This window comes from Barbatula barbatula (assembly GCF_947034865.1).
Source record: "Barbatula barbatula genome assembly, chromosome: 1".
NCBI classification, from domain to species: domain Eukaryota; kingdom Metazoa; phylum Chordata; class Actinopteri; order Cypriniformes; family Nemacheilidae; genus Barbatula; species Barbatula barbatula.
In genome coordinates this window covers 20,547,611-20,563,096 of record NC_136766.1, presented here as the reverse complement: position 1 = coordinate 20,563,096, position 15,486 = coordinate 20,547,611, and the positions used below count along the sequence as shown (strand labels likewise).

The 15,486-nt window shown below is 37.2% G+C and overlaps 1 protein-coding gene across 1 annotated transcript; it reads left to right on the top strand.

The window, feature by feature from the left end:
* The first annotated feature begins 3,145 nt into the window (after positions 1-3,145).
* On the top strand, positions 3,146-14,776 carry pstpip1b (proline-serine-threonine phosphatase interacting protein 1b). Its single transcript, XM_079467786.1, has 15 exons — positions 3,146-3,514; positions 3,923-4,023; positions 4,096-4,170; positions 4,383-4,417; positions 4,503-4,609; positions 4,815-4,877; positions 5,339-5,443; positions 6,468-6,513; positions 6,768-6,847; positions 7,411-7,509; positions 7,627-7,723; positions 13,113-13,182; positions 13,290-13,327; positions 13,667-13,770; positions 14,226-14,776. The coding sequence occupies exons 1-15, from the start codon at positions 3,485-3,487 to the stop codon at positions 14,379-14,381; spliced, it is 1,206 nt and encodes a 401-aa protein (XP_079323912.1). The 5' UTR covers positions 3,146-3,484; the 3' UTR covers positions 14,382-14,776.
* The last annotated feature ends 710 nt before the right edge of the window (positions 14,777-15,486 follow it).

The window sequence follows — 15,486 nt, the reverse complement described above, 5'->3', positions numbered from 1 at the left end:
TTAAATTACTGTATGTACAATGCTCTTGAAAATACATGATCATTCTGCACAACATATTGAGGGCTGAATCAAAACAAAAACAAACACAGTCGAAATTACTATTAATTTCATTATTTTAAAATCCACACAACAATGTCAGCCTACTGCTGCTCAAGACAAACACACCAACACATACTTAAGGAACTATACTCTCACAAATGCGCACACATTTATTACTAACAGTCCGGAACACACTCATCAGTCTCATTCACACTTTGAGAGCTATTCTTGTCCACTTCCTGGTGTGACTGAGGCATAAGATATCTCAAGCCCCTTGTCTGCAGCAGGGGCACAAGCATACTGGCAGCAAAGGTCACAGCTCACCGCTGCTTATCTCAATCACTTAGTGATACATGTCTGGTCTTGTGAACATGTTTCACCATATCCAGGGTTTATGAATGCATTACTGAAGGACACAATAATAATACGTGTGGATGTACAAGGTGAATGAATGTGTTTCGCTATTTGTGGTAAATGCAGTACATTTGTCATACGGATTAGTATACATCCTCCCTAATATTTTTTAAAAGTAGTAAGTTTCTAGCTGATAGTAATTTCCCCAAATCTTACCAAATCAAAAGAACAGAAGGGTTATAGTAATGTGTAGAAGAAGAAAGTTGGAACCTATTCTGTATCCACTGAATCACCTGTTCTAGCTACTAAGGCTTGTGCACACATGTGTGTGTGTGTGTGTGTGTGTGAGTGTGTGTGTGTGTGTGTGTGTGTGTGTGTGTGTGTGTGTGTGTGTGTGTGTGTGTGTGTGTGTGTGTGTGTTTAAAATGCAGATCCCCTCCGAAACTGTCACTCAGGTGGTCTCTATTGCTTGTGTAACATGATCCTTGCAACAGAAAATGCACAAGAGGAGAGGGGGAGCGAGTCAGAGGGAACAAGAGAGAGCGAGAGGCCAAACAAAAGCCCCTAACAGCAGTGCTGTCCAGTAGGTAAAAGTGGAGCTATCCGTTCGATTGGTGTGTAATGCATTCTGGGGGCTGGCGGTGGGAGCAGGATGGATGGCGCCATGCTGCTGGCCCACTGATACACTATACCGGCAAACAGAGCCCAAGGGAAGCAGGCACTTCAATACACACACACATCCACACAGAGCACCTGCAGGCCAGCTGGAAACCAGAAAGCATCCGAGAGGGTGTTGATGGTAATCACTGCAAGTGAATATATATGATTGTGGCAGGATAAGGAAAGAGAAAGGTGTGTATTCTTGTATTTGTGTTTATACTCGTGGTTTTGGGGGTTACAGGTAGCAGTTAATTTACCTCAGTTCTGGCACCAAACTTGTAGGTATTTGTACAGGGTTTGTGAGCCCCTCCTGCTCTGAAGGTCATCCCTGAAGTCTCGGAAGTGAGAAATACCAGATGATTGATTATGATAAAAATACACATGCAAAGCGCACAAACACAACAAGATATAGATACGGAAGGTCTCAATATAAATCATTTTATATAGATATTTTTTTATAATATAATTCAATGTTAGTTTCAAAATATAAGCACAATTGAATGGTATATGCCTTCAGATCTAAAGACTTAAAGATCCAGTGTGTTATTTTCTTTGGAGGCTTTCCTGACAGAAATGCAATATAATATACATGTCTTCAGAGGTGTATAAGGAACTTATATAAAGAAGTGTTATCTTTTTTTCTTACCTTAGAATGAGCTTTTTCTATCTACATACACCGTGGGTCCACTCGCATGAAATTCTCCTTGTTGTTTCTACAGTACTAGCCATAAACTGACTAAATGGGGAGGGGTGTAGTGAGACGTAAATTTCATTCACTGGACCTTTAACCTTTGGGGGTACTGCATTGGCTGCAGTTTTCATTGGATTTACCCTAATCCTAACACTAAACAAAATCCAAACTACATTGATGAGTCGGTGAGAGATATTTCATTCAGATTTCAAAAAATACTAACAGCTCAGTCAATCTAATTTATAAATCTAATGTTGAACACAGTCAATAGATTGCATATAAGTTGTTGTTGCCCTTTGTGGTTTATATTATGTGGCTAAGACGTCTCATATTCTTATCAAATACATGTGAATGTGTTCTTCATGTGTACCCCCCCCCAATAAAATTTTAATTGAGAAAGGGGACATTCACAAGACACACATACACACACTACAGTACGTCATTCTGTCTGCAGCTTAACCACAATCCTCCTGCCTGCTGTGGTGACCGCAAGCAGTCAACACTGCCACACTCAGCATCATACTGCAAAACAGAACAATCAATACACGCACACACACACACACACACACAAACCACCACCACGCTGTTCATCACATCGATCAATAATTATGTACACCACCACATAGCTCAACAAAGCAGTTGCGTTTATTTCATAAAATGTCTCACGGTACAAATGCATATGCCTCATTGTGTCTACACACACATAAAGCCGGAATATTGCCAAATGTAACAAGCTGCAGCTGTCTGGCAGCCGTATAACTATACTTTACATCTGATGTGTTTAAAAAAAACTAGAAGACCACAAATAGTAAAACAAACGTGTTTTACACACACACCACACAGGTTTATATGTATATTAATAAATACACTCCCATCCCAGGTTTTATAATCACCCAGCTGACCTATAGCAGTGCTGGAGAGAATGAAACTGTAGATCTGTCATTCAGACAACAGGTTGCAGCCATCTTCTGCAAACTGGTCTTTTTTTAAACACACCACTCACAAACTAAAAAAGAAAGCATTGTGAACTTAAGCATACACACACGCCCTCACCACTAGTGCAGCCACATTTCATGAGTCTGAAACGTGCTACTATTTCACAGCACAGTTTTGTGTTGCTTATAATTACAGTGAGGATAGAATGAGGCTTTTTTCTCATATTTATGCACTTGTGCATGCGCACACAGGCTTAGGGACCATTTTGTAAAGAGGATTTCACACTGTTTATTGATCCTAAATATGCCTGTTCACCCATTCAAACTTAGTATTATATTCACTTATTGTGTCAGGTTATGTGAGGTAGAGCCTTTAATAGACAACAGGCGTTACCCCCACAGCCCTGACATTAGCAGTTTTATACCCCCCTCTCTTGGCTAAATTGTATTACAGCAGGAAGCAGGCAGAAAAGCGCTAAAGATGAATGAGGAACATGACATGCAGCGTGATTATCCACAGATACCTAAAGTGCTAAAATAAAATGGCTTATTAAGCTTAGGAATGATATAATTTCTTACGAAATTTATCAAAGAGATTCTAGGAATAGCGTGGTTTGGCATTTGAGGCAATGACATCAACATTCTTCCTCTTTCACAGAGTCTGAAATGAAGATGTAAGGAGAACAAGCGCGGCGATCACGTGTAACTCAATGTTATCTTCCTTGGCGCAGTTTGTATCTGTCTTGCGGCTTGAAAGAGACACATTTTGAAGAGTAATTTAGTTTTTTTGGTGTAACAAATCGCGATGGCTTTACAGTTTTGCAATGCCTTTTGGGTAAGTCTTTGTTTAATCGTCTTACACTGATTTTATAAACCCGTTTTTTGTTTTACATTTCTTTCATGCGCAGGTAAAAGTAAATATGCTACATTATTACATGATGCATAACATAGTTTTCGAAAAGGGACCTCGAAGGTTCTTCAATAGCCTACTCGACACTTATGTGTTTAATGAACCTGAAATATACCGGATGTTTATGTAATAAAGAGGTGTTTTTAATTTTGTATAAGGGACAACTCCACTCTAAACTTGCATTATATTACTCTAAACCTCTTGCAGTGTCATGAAATTTTCACATGTTTAAGATGCTTCCTCAATATATAGAAAGTCTAAAAAAACCTGTAGGAATGATAGTCGTTACACGATATACTCTGTACAGTATATCACAGTCTGTTTAAATTCCAGGGTGCCGACTTTACTGACCAATCAGGTTATGATGCCATTGCACAGAGGTTACAGGATGGCAGGCACATGTGCAAAGATGTGGAAGAACTGCTAAAAATGAGGTATGAACCAACCTTCTCTATATCTGTGTGTCTGTGAATGTCTCTGTGTCATTTCGCCTCTCACCCACACAGAGCAATGGCTGAGGAGAAATACGGAAGAGAGCTGGTGGCAATTGCTCGGAAAGCAGAAGGCCAAACCGAGATTGGGTAAGTTGGATGTATATATAGTGACTCTTTGAACAAGTGCAAATGTACTGTATATACAGCAAGAAATGTTAATTCAAAGACTGACAAAGTATTAATAAAACTACTAGGACAAATCCTGTCTCTCCTAATACTCTCCATATAGTTGCATACTATACATATTCCCCAAAACTTTTAAATTTCTTTTTTATTGTGCTTTCTATGTTTACACCCAGAACATTGAAGGCATCGTTTGACCAGATGAAAGCTGGTATGTGATAATTGTCTTTGCAACTCACCTTGTATTATAAAATAATTGTTGTAATGAACTGAATTTGAGTTGCACTGTGTTCCAGAAATTGAGAAGACAGGGACTTTGCACATCCAGGTGTCTGAAAGGATAAGAGAGGATGTCCAGAAAATCGAGGCATTTCGAGAACATCATAGGGAACAGACAAGAAAGGTGAAAAATATAAAAAATAAAACCAATTGATTGTGGTTATTAATATCGTTAGTGAACAGGAGGAAGGAAGGAAGCTGTCACTTTTTTATGTGGTTTCACTCTTCAGCATATTTTGCTATTTTTGTAAGCAGAGGGTTTTATCTTGATCTTGAATTAAATAAATAATTACGGTAAAATATGTTAACTATCTTTCTGACCCAATTAGCTTGAAGATATTATGGAAAAACTTCAGAAGCCAAAAATGGTATTGCACAAGAAGACCATGGAGGTAAGATCATTTACTTCCGTTTCACCCATAGATGTGACTACTTGTTCAGGGCCCTAATGACGTATAATTCTCATAACTCTTTCACCCGAATTGAAGTATCAGACAAAAAAAGGAAGATAGGCAGAAACTGAAAGCAGAAATAGGAGCCACTATCCATGGTTGTATTTGCAGAATGGAGATGTCCGATGTATTACAGTGTATACAAAATAAATACAGAGTTAATTATATTTTTGTAATCTGCAGTTGATTTTGACTATTTTGACTATACATTGCAAGAATGTGCATAGAGAGAAAAGACAAAGGTGGTATAAGCAAAAGGGTTTGTTGGTAGATGTGCAGATATAAGACCTTGAACTTCCTGTGCTGTACAAGCTCTGGTCTAATGAGCACTGCTGTCACTGTCGTCTTCACTCATGTCCCAGTATCACTTAGTTTGAAATCATTCTCTTTATGTCTCTCAGTCAAAAAGGTTATATGAGCAAAGATGTAAGGAGGCTGATGAAGCTGAGCAAGCAGCAGGGAAGAAGACAAATGTGACCTCATCCACCCATCGGCAATCAGAAAAGGTGTGAGGTTTCTGAACTAATAGCGATTTTACACCAGGTGGCCCTACATGCAACTGGTCACCATTCGGCCAGTTGATGGGAAAGCAGCTTAACAAACCATTACAGAATACTAAATCATAATGTTAAATTACTGTATGCTCAACATGCATCAAATTAATACTTTTATATAACAATCTTCTTACCCACCAATGACTGATCTGCAACTTTGAAAAAAAAACGTTGGGGAAAGTGTTAAATCATATTAATGTCCTTAAAATTAAATTTCATGCAGTGTGTAATGTTGCTTTGTGTAAATAGAAAGCAGTCTGCCAAGTTGTAAAGCCGAAAGTAAACGAATAACAAAGTTATTGGCTTGTGCGAAAAAGGAGTTGACTCTGAATCACAATGGATCTGCATTTGCGTCACTCCCTGTAATGCCGCTAGGTACCCTTTGTGACACTGCACGCGGTAGAACAATCACAGCAGACTAGACCATCTAACCAATCAGATCAGAGTAGGCTGAGGAGATTAGACAGAGGAATCGGCGAACAAATCATTTGGGAGTCAGTCAAGAAGTAAGGTAATAACTGCATATTATTAGAAAATGAAAGTGTTTTTTCACTGTTTATGAACATAAACTAGTTGTTGGCCACTCCATAGACCCAAGTACGACCTTAAAAACAACTAAATATTTACCAATTAACAGTGATTTAAACGGATTGCCGTTTTCATTTTAAAGCCTTGTAAAATATCACAGTTTGTGGTCACATTAAGGCCAAAAAAGGATTCAAGAAAATCAAGCTTGTTTCAGTATGACTAAGACAACTGTGTGACCCTTTGCATTTTTCAATTATTTAAAGGATTCATATTAAGGAAGTAGTCACTGGTTTTCATGACACACAAAACTTGCCACTTGTGGGAATTGTGGGGTTTTGCCAAATAACAACCTATGATGTGTCATTTTTTTAACGCCTTGGGAGTGATAATGTTTTGCAAACAAAATGTTTAGATTAAATTGTCTCAGTTATTTTACTGTATTTCGTAGGTGCTGAACAGGGCCCGGTTATGCAGGCGAGCAGCCAACCTTGCAGGTTTGTGCTGAAAACACTTCTGTTGTTATTATCATATCAGCAGCTGCATAACAGATCAAAAGTAATGAAATTCTGCTCTGGGAATAGAAAGTTATAGGGCTATATAAAGTGTCATCACTGTGTACTGTAGATGTTTTTTTAGTTGGATTATAAAAACACAGATATTGGTTTGAAAATATGTATTGTTCAGCCTTTATACAGGTAAGTTACATTGTTTTTGACATTAATGATCTTATTTCATTTTGCTGGTTCAGAAAAGCACTATAGGTGGAATGTTGAACAGCTAGAAGAAACTCGGCAGGACTGGGAGAGCACATACAGGAGTGTGTGTGAGGTACAAAGCACACATCATAAAACAAACATGCTGTAATAAAGTTCCATAGAAGGGAAGGAAGGAGGCGGGAACCGGCGAACATTCAAACACTAAAACTTTAATTAAATAAACAATAAACACGGAAGTAACCGGCAGCCACCTCACGGTCGACTGCCGGCCATAAAACATACACACACTAAACATATGTCCGGGCCCGGTCCTCTCTCGTCAACAGTCCTGCCGAACATCCTTTTAAGCTCCCAATCTCCTCCGTGATAAGATGCGGGACCGGTGCGCGCACAGCTGCTTGCACTGATCACTCACGCCACCGGCCCCGCGTCACGGCTCTCGTCCCGCCTTCCTCACCACACATGCATTTAGAACAAACACTACAAATACATAAAACAAAGTGTATCCGGAATCAGTATTTCTTTTAGGTTCTGATGAAAAGAGAGAGACAACATATCATAGACATGTGTTAAAGCAGGCGCCATATACTGTATACTGATGTTGTATTTAGTTTCAGTTAAGTAAAAATTGGTTTTACAAATATAATGTTTGTTTGTTTCTGCATTTTGTTGCAGGTGTTTCAGCAACAGGAGTGTGAACGCATTAATATCTTGCGCTGTGTGTTATGGAATCACTGCAATTTGCTGTCTGTGCAGTGCGTGAGGGAAGATGAGGTAAATAAATAAAAAACATCTCAGTAATTTAAGCATAGCCAAATTATTTACAGGTATTGTAACAACTTTATTAATGACCACAGCCTCCTTAAGTTCACAGTTGTTTTTCGTTGGTAGTGCTATGAGGAAGTAAGGAAGGTTTTAGAGCAGTGTGACATCATTGCTGACAACAACCGCTTCATTGAGATGAAAAAGACACACTGTCATCCACCAGGTACACTTCATTATCCTTATGAATCACTTTAGCAGCCAATAACTGAAATCTTTAAAGGATGGTCAGGTGAAAATATTAATAAAACATACACTAGTTCCTACGGTGGCTGTGAAGTGCAAAACAAATCGCAAAACAAAAAAAAATCGAAAAGCAAAATAAAAAATCCAAAAGCACAATTTCAAATCCGAAAACGCAATATCAAATCTTAACACAAAATAGCAAACCATAAAACAACAACAACAATTCGGGATCAAAATAATAAGTCAGAAAACACAACGACAAATCAGTCAAACCGGAAAAGGTAGGTTAGCTACTGCTGATTGCTCCAAACTCCTGTCAAGCTAAATATCCAGGACGCTCGATGTTACTATGAGGAAGGACATTCATATGTTATAGAGAATATTCATTGATACGTCCAAAGGTACGGAGGAAAAAATTGGTGGAAAAAAATATTTTTAAGCTTTTGCGTTCCCTCGCAAAACCTTTGTATTCTCTCGCAAAGATATTCGTGTTAGCTCACAAAATATTCTGTGATTTTGGACAAACTGTTCTGCTGTCCCACTCCATACATTATCAATGGAGCGGTTCAAAGTTGATTCCCGGACCAGTAGCTTGTGAGCTAAACGTTGTTATAACACAAATAACTCATAATTCCATACACACAAGGATCTAGATCATACTCCAAAAAGAGACTCAATTGCAGAAAAGCCGTTTAAGGGAGTTTATTAGTCACCCATTGCAAAAAGTATCAGAACAAAAATGCCAGGGAACTCCACACACACAGCAGAAACAAAAGGTAGTCAAATACTGAAAACTGGAACAAAAAACAGCCAGTGCTTGTAGCCGCAAAGTGGTGGGCAGAGAGGCAAATCACCAAACGAACAAAAAGCATGCACATCCTACGCAGTTTTCCCTTAATAAATCACAATCAATTCTAAATATAGCGCAGCTTTTGCGGCTTCATGTTACGCCCATAGTAGCCCCTAAATAGCCAGTGAAACACCCACAAGTTAATCTTCATCGATTGCAAAATCATGGCAAACAGAGAGGAAAAAAAAAACTTAACTTCACTCAATGTGAAGTAGAAGTTATCGTTGGCGAGGTGGAAAAGAGGAGAAAAATGTTGTTTGGAGGGCAGTGTGGGCATTACTAACGCCAAAAAGGCACTCGAGTGGCAAAAGGTTGCCGAAGCCGTAAAAGCTGTAGCATCGCAACCTCGGCCGAAATAAAAAAGAAATGGTCGGACATCAAAGTCGAGGCAAAAAAGCGTCTAGTGCTCCATCGCCAGAGTGTGTCTGCCACGGGTGGGGGAAAGGGGACACAGAAGCTGATGAAGACATAAACAACTTTCCCCAGTGGACAATTAATACATCTATCTATCTATTTATCTATCTGTCTATCTAATTGCATCTATATCTGCTCCGCCAGACGGACACATTGACGAGAATATCAGTTTTGTAAATTCTTTCGTTCTGTTTACCATATTATTTATGAGGATGAATTGCATAACATGCCAAGATCCTTGCAGAACATATTTCACTTTTCTTTCTGCAAATATGTGTTAATTTGCATTCCTGTTATAATTTTCGTTTGATTTTGTTTGTTTTACACTGCAGATCGATCAAACGGGTGTTCGTGTAGGCTGTTAATTGTAAGACTTGCTTTGTGAAGTCTTCATTTTATTAATGAGAGGCAGTATTGCCATTTCTTTTACACAACGGTCTACAGTTTCACACACTTTCACGTGTTTCTTCCATCTGCCGATGGTGTCGCCATTTCTCATTTCACCCGTTTTTGTGCGTACGCTTGGGTCAGAGCTTAAATGAAGGACCGCACATTTTCCCGTCAAGTTTGCTTTTTATAAATACCAATTATTGCGTATACGCCTTCTTTTGTGCGTACGCAACGTTAATAAATGAGGCCCCAGATCTTACTTAACGAGTCCTTGTCTGGTTGAAGGGTTTGTGAGGCGAGTGCTATACTTTGAAAGTTAATCAATACATAACATTTAAATAACCAACATTTTTTTTTCACTACTTATTCTTTTTTGTTGTTGTTGTGACTTTTTGTTTTTGTGAAATCGTTGCACGTTTGGTGTTATTTAGGTAATTTGGTGTTGGTATTTAGGGTTAGGGTGGGATTAGGGGAGAGGGGAATAGGGTGTTGGTATTTGGTTTGGTTGGTATAAAGGGTTTGTAAATCAGCAATGGCAGCAGCCAAAAAAAATAAGATTTCCCCAATCTGGGAATATTTTGAGTTTACAGCTTCCAATGTATTTATGCATTTAAAAAAAATTACAATTTGAAAAAAATTATATATATATACTTTATAAAATGTATGTATAAATGAATTTATTATTTCATATTTTATCTATTTTATTGTTGTTTGTAACTTCTTACTTTCATATGACCTTTTTCAGAAGGTGAGATGCCTGGTGTGTGACAAGGAGCTTTTATTTGAACATAAAAATGAAACTGGAGTGTGTTGTTTTTGCTTCAACTGACAGAGCTTCTTCCACAGGCTTGAGGCTTCTGGCTGCTTTATTTGAAATAAGCACCAGATGGCGCTGTTCTCGACACTTTTGATGCTTCCAATCTTTTCCCAAAACATTCAGGGGAAAGCCTCATTGTTTCATGAGGCTTCCTTTTTCCCATCCCTAGTATACGTTGCAGGCCAACAATATGCCATGAGATTAAGTATAATACAAAAAAAAACATCGTCACACTGAATGAACGAAAAGAGAGGCAGAAATAGGGCAAACCAAAACGCCTATCAGGTAATCCTAAAGGTACAACGTGAATCAGGTGAGAGTAGAGTAATAGGAAAAAATTAGGCACACGTGTGATTATGAGCATGTGGCGCTCAAAAATAAAAGCAAAACATTTTAATAAAAACAAAACCACCAAAACAGACTATAACAATTTGAGCAAGCGACATCCCAAGGGACCTGTAAACCCGAAAACCGTTACTAAAAAAACGGTCATTAATAACTTCAATGTTACACACAAGTGTCACCAAATTCAGTGTATACATCCTGCTGAATTTAAACTGGTTTTAGCTTTACTACAGTATGTAGCACTGAAGTTAATGACTATTTTAGCAGCCTAATGATCTTTGGGTTTTGCACTCAGCTGCCTGCCGCCTAAGATCAATACACGGCTCGGTTTTTGGAAAATTAAGTTGTAACCCATTGTTTACGTTACATAGAATGAGGTGTAATTTGTGTTATAAGAACTTTTAGCTCACAAGTTATTGGTCCGGGAATCTGCAGCGTTAGTCTCAAACTCTGCTAGGGGGACATTAAACATGAAGTGTTTGTCCAAACTCAAAAGTGCATTATGTGCAGACAGAGAAATGCAAATTTTCGACTGCCTAGCACTAGTACATCATCCACCTCCTCAGGTACGTATGCTAGGCTAGCAGTTTTACCAAATAACAACGACATAAACATCACCTAAGGTTTCTTTAAATTAGTATGTAATCATTTAATAAACACACATCACATTAGTTACATTAAAAAATAGCCTACATATTAATCATTAGTGTTTTTTTCTACAGTAGCCTAAATACATCTTAAAAATTTTAAATGCCTTCACAGTGTTGCATTTACAAATAGATGAATAATAATAAACTATGCTTATCAAGAAATGATAAAGTAGAGCTTACCTAAAAATGAATTTGTAGTGATGAAATACATTCATTAGCATACAGACAAAGAAATACATAAAAAATCAATGTAGATATATACACGAATAAAAGTGGAAATAAATAAAAGTGGAAATAAATAAATGTATGAAAAATATATTTAAAAAAAAAAAATATGATTAAAATAAGGAAATAAAGAGCGAGGTGTGCTATGATTGGCCAGTTAACCAGTGTGTAGTGATTGGTAGAATTCTGCAAGCATGTGACAGAAATGTAACGCCTCTTATCATATTCGGAACTTCAGGCTCAAAAGCAATTGTACTGACAGGTGATAAAATGTCATCGGTACTTCCTTATATCAATTTGAGCCCGAATCTGCAACTCTGCCAGTGTGACTTGAGCAGGATGTAAAGGATTGGTAAGGTTTTATTAAAAAAACATTATGTTAAATAGTTAAAAACTATAGCTAACAAACAACCATATACATCTGGGTGAGCATTCACTTTAAGATAGAATGCATCTTTTGTTCCGACACTTACATTTTTGCAATTCTACGTGTCTAATACATGCATGGGCAACTTATAACACACCCAAGACACAGAAAAACATCTCTTCACGCCATATGACCCCTTTAAGTGATTTGGACTCGTAGCAGTCGAATCCACCAAACTCACTTCTCAATATTTTCACATCAAATGTCAAATCTGCTTCCATTTGTTTTAAACTATATGATGTTTTCATCAATAAATAATTCAAGGCGTGTTATGCTTTATTATATGTGAGGATGGCTGCTGCAGTAGCAGCATGTATGATAGTGTCAGGAATTAATAAATATATGTGAGACCGTTATGTCAAGGTACAGTAGCAAGATTGGATGACCTCACAAGAGTCTGCCATACCTTGGCTTTAGGTGAATAAACATAAGCATATATGCGAATATGCGCATCTGACACATGCAGTGTGGCCGAGTTGTTCTGCAACTGCTTGTATCTGCCGCTGCGGTGTGTGGCTTTATATTGTTCTTTTTTTTTAAGTTGTACAAACAAAACCATAGCAAAGTTATCGCTTTCCAGCGGGGGTCCACAGATCGGATGGGACGCGCAGTACTGCATTGTGTTGCAGTACTCATTGTTATAGGCTTACAATCACTCTCTCACCATAACCCGCAGAGACATAGATAAAAGTAGGCTACATATCATGTTATATGCTTATATTGTAAGTTTCATGTGAGGGGAAAACAATCACGGATGGTACACCGGCATGCCAGTCACATTACCATGAACGCTGCTCAGTGCTCATGCGACGCAAATGCTCTGCTCATGCATCCAGTGTGAAAATGTAGCGCACCAGGCACACATCTACTCCTAAAATGAGCCTATTTAAACTTTATAAATAAAATGTGGCCTTTGGACGTTAATCAACAAATAATATCTGTATCACATATGATTGTCCTTCCTTATAGTAACTTTGAGCGTCCTGGATATCTTGATTGACAGGAGTTCAATCAGCAATTTTTTACTTGTTATTTTGAACCTGAATTGTTGTTGTGTTTTATAGTTTGCTATTTAGGTTTTAGATTTGATATTGCGTTTTCAGATTTGTAATTGTGATTTTGGATTTTTATTTTGCTTTTAGATTTGTTATTAGTTTTGCAATTTGTTGTTTTGTTTTGCACTTCACGACCACTGTAATTCCAATACTCTAATATGATTATGTTTATAAAACCTCCTTCGTGTTTCTTCAGCTCCCTTAGAGTTTCAATGCTACAGTTATGTGGAATCCAATGAAGGTGTAAGGAGGGTTGAAACAAAAAGGTGAACATCTGAACCACCTAAACACACAGAATTAACAATGATGGTTACTTTTTATGTAAAACATGGCTGTACAATTGTTTTTAATGGCATATTTGAATCCTCTGTAGATTATCCATCATGCTGCCAAGGGTGATGCCCTCTTGTGGTCAGTATTACTGCTGTAAATCTAGTACACTCTTAAAAATAAAGGTGCATTAAAGGTTCTTCACAGCGATGCCATCATTTTTGGTTCCACAAAGAACCATGACATCTAAGGCTCTTCATAAAAACATCTCTTAAAATTTTTATCAGATTTCTTTGGATGTAAAAGTATCTTTATGGACCCAAAAGGTTTTTCTATGGCATCCAAAGAACCTTTTGAAGGACGTTTTTTCTTACGAGTGTTTCTGTAATGCTTTTACAATACAGAGTAGCGTTCAAAATTATCAGCAAACTCTTTAACTTTATAAAAGACTTTATAAGCATTGATATCTTTTCATCACAGGGTACCCAGAAGCAGACAGGAATTCAGGTGCAACATTTACACCGGCTGAAGAAAGAGAGGATGTGGCTGAAAAGTACTTGGTGTTGTATGATTTTAAAGCTCAGGTACGTCATGTTGTGACATTTGCATCGAGGCATTCTTTTTTAGGTAGTTTTTTTAACTAGTAACTTTATGATTTGTTACTAGTTGAATTGATTATTGTCTTCTTGGAAAAAGCACTTTCATATTTGTGTTTTAGAAAATGGGCTTGATTGGTTTAAAACTTATTCTAAAGGTTATTTTGGTTAATATCTTTAAATTTGCTTAGCACTTTGTACTTTGCATAACTTCATGTGACAGATATTTGCATTTTTACATAACAACAATGGTGTTTTTCTGGTTTTAATACAGACACTTCTTCAAGTCTTGTAAAACTCTCAGCTACACTTAACTTAAGTCTTGAAGCTAATTTGTCAAAATTGTTTTGTAAAAAACATTTTTAAACATTATAATGACTTGCAAGAGGGTGAGGGTATGTTCTAAGTATAATTGTGCATTTCACTGCCTGTCCTGTTTTCAGGATGTGGATGAACTGTCTATCTGTAAAGGAGAAATTGTCATGGTAACTGAGCGGGATGAGGAAGGGTGGTGGACAGCATGGAAAGATGGCATATCAGGGATGGTTCCTGGAACATACTTGACCAAAGTCTCACCGACCTTCACTCATTCTTTTTGATGGAGATGGACTAAATGTATAATCAAGTATTCTCATAGGCTTGAGTCTTAGTAGCCTGTTAATTACAATTTGACACAGTATTATATATAATTATGCTCTTAAACATACTGTACAGTACATGTTCACGTGACAAGTTAGCTTTGGGGCGAAACAGCTTAGAGCAAATAAAATGTGCAAACAATACATTCAATCTCATCCAAAGCATTCTGAAAACTGGAAATCCTCAGTGCGGTTTCATTTTTTTGTTACTACAACACAAATAATTTAAAAAGTCCCAACATAAAATGAATTAAGTTGAATCAACATGATGAAGGCGACATTTTTTCATCACTGTATGTGACCAAATAGCTGTAAATACCTTGTGTTTCATAAATACGTTATCTCCTTTGGCAAGGAAGTGAATTACAACGACATCATAATGTTGTGTCAGCCACTGTAGTGCTTTGAAAGGGAAGGGGTGAAGTGAGCCATTGTTTGCCGTTAAAATCTCCACATTGCTCCTTAAAAAGGCTTCTTTTTTAAACTAAATGTGGGCAAATTAAGTCCTGAATAGTAATGAAAAATTACATTATTTATATATTTACTTAAAATATACTTAAAATATACTTACTGTGGATCTAAAAAGTCTACACACCCCTGTTAAAATTGCTAATTTTTGCCATGTAAAAAATGAAATCAAGACAAATTATGTTGGAACCTGTTACACCTTAATTGTAAAATGGCAACCTATATATTAAAGTTAATAGCAATAAGAATCATTTGGGGTAAAATTGAAAAGTAAAAAATTTACAATAACCAGGTTGTATATATTTGCACACCCTTTTATAATTGGGATTGTGGCAGTGTTTGAAATCAAACAATCTTATTCATACTTGACCAATCACATTCAGAAGTTAAATATGAATTCGTATACACCTGCCATCAATTCAAGTCACTGATAAAACCTTAAAAAGTATGACTGTTCCCAAATGATTTTTTCGGACATAAATTTGGTAACATCCAATTAAAACGCTCTGAGCTTACTCAGCAGATTCAGGACCTTATTGTTGAAAAATATTAATTGGGAGAGGTTTACAAAAAAATCCAGTACATCGAATATACCAAG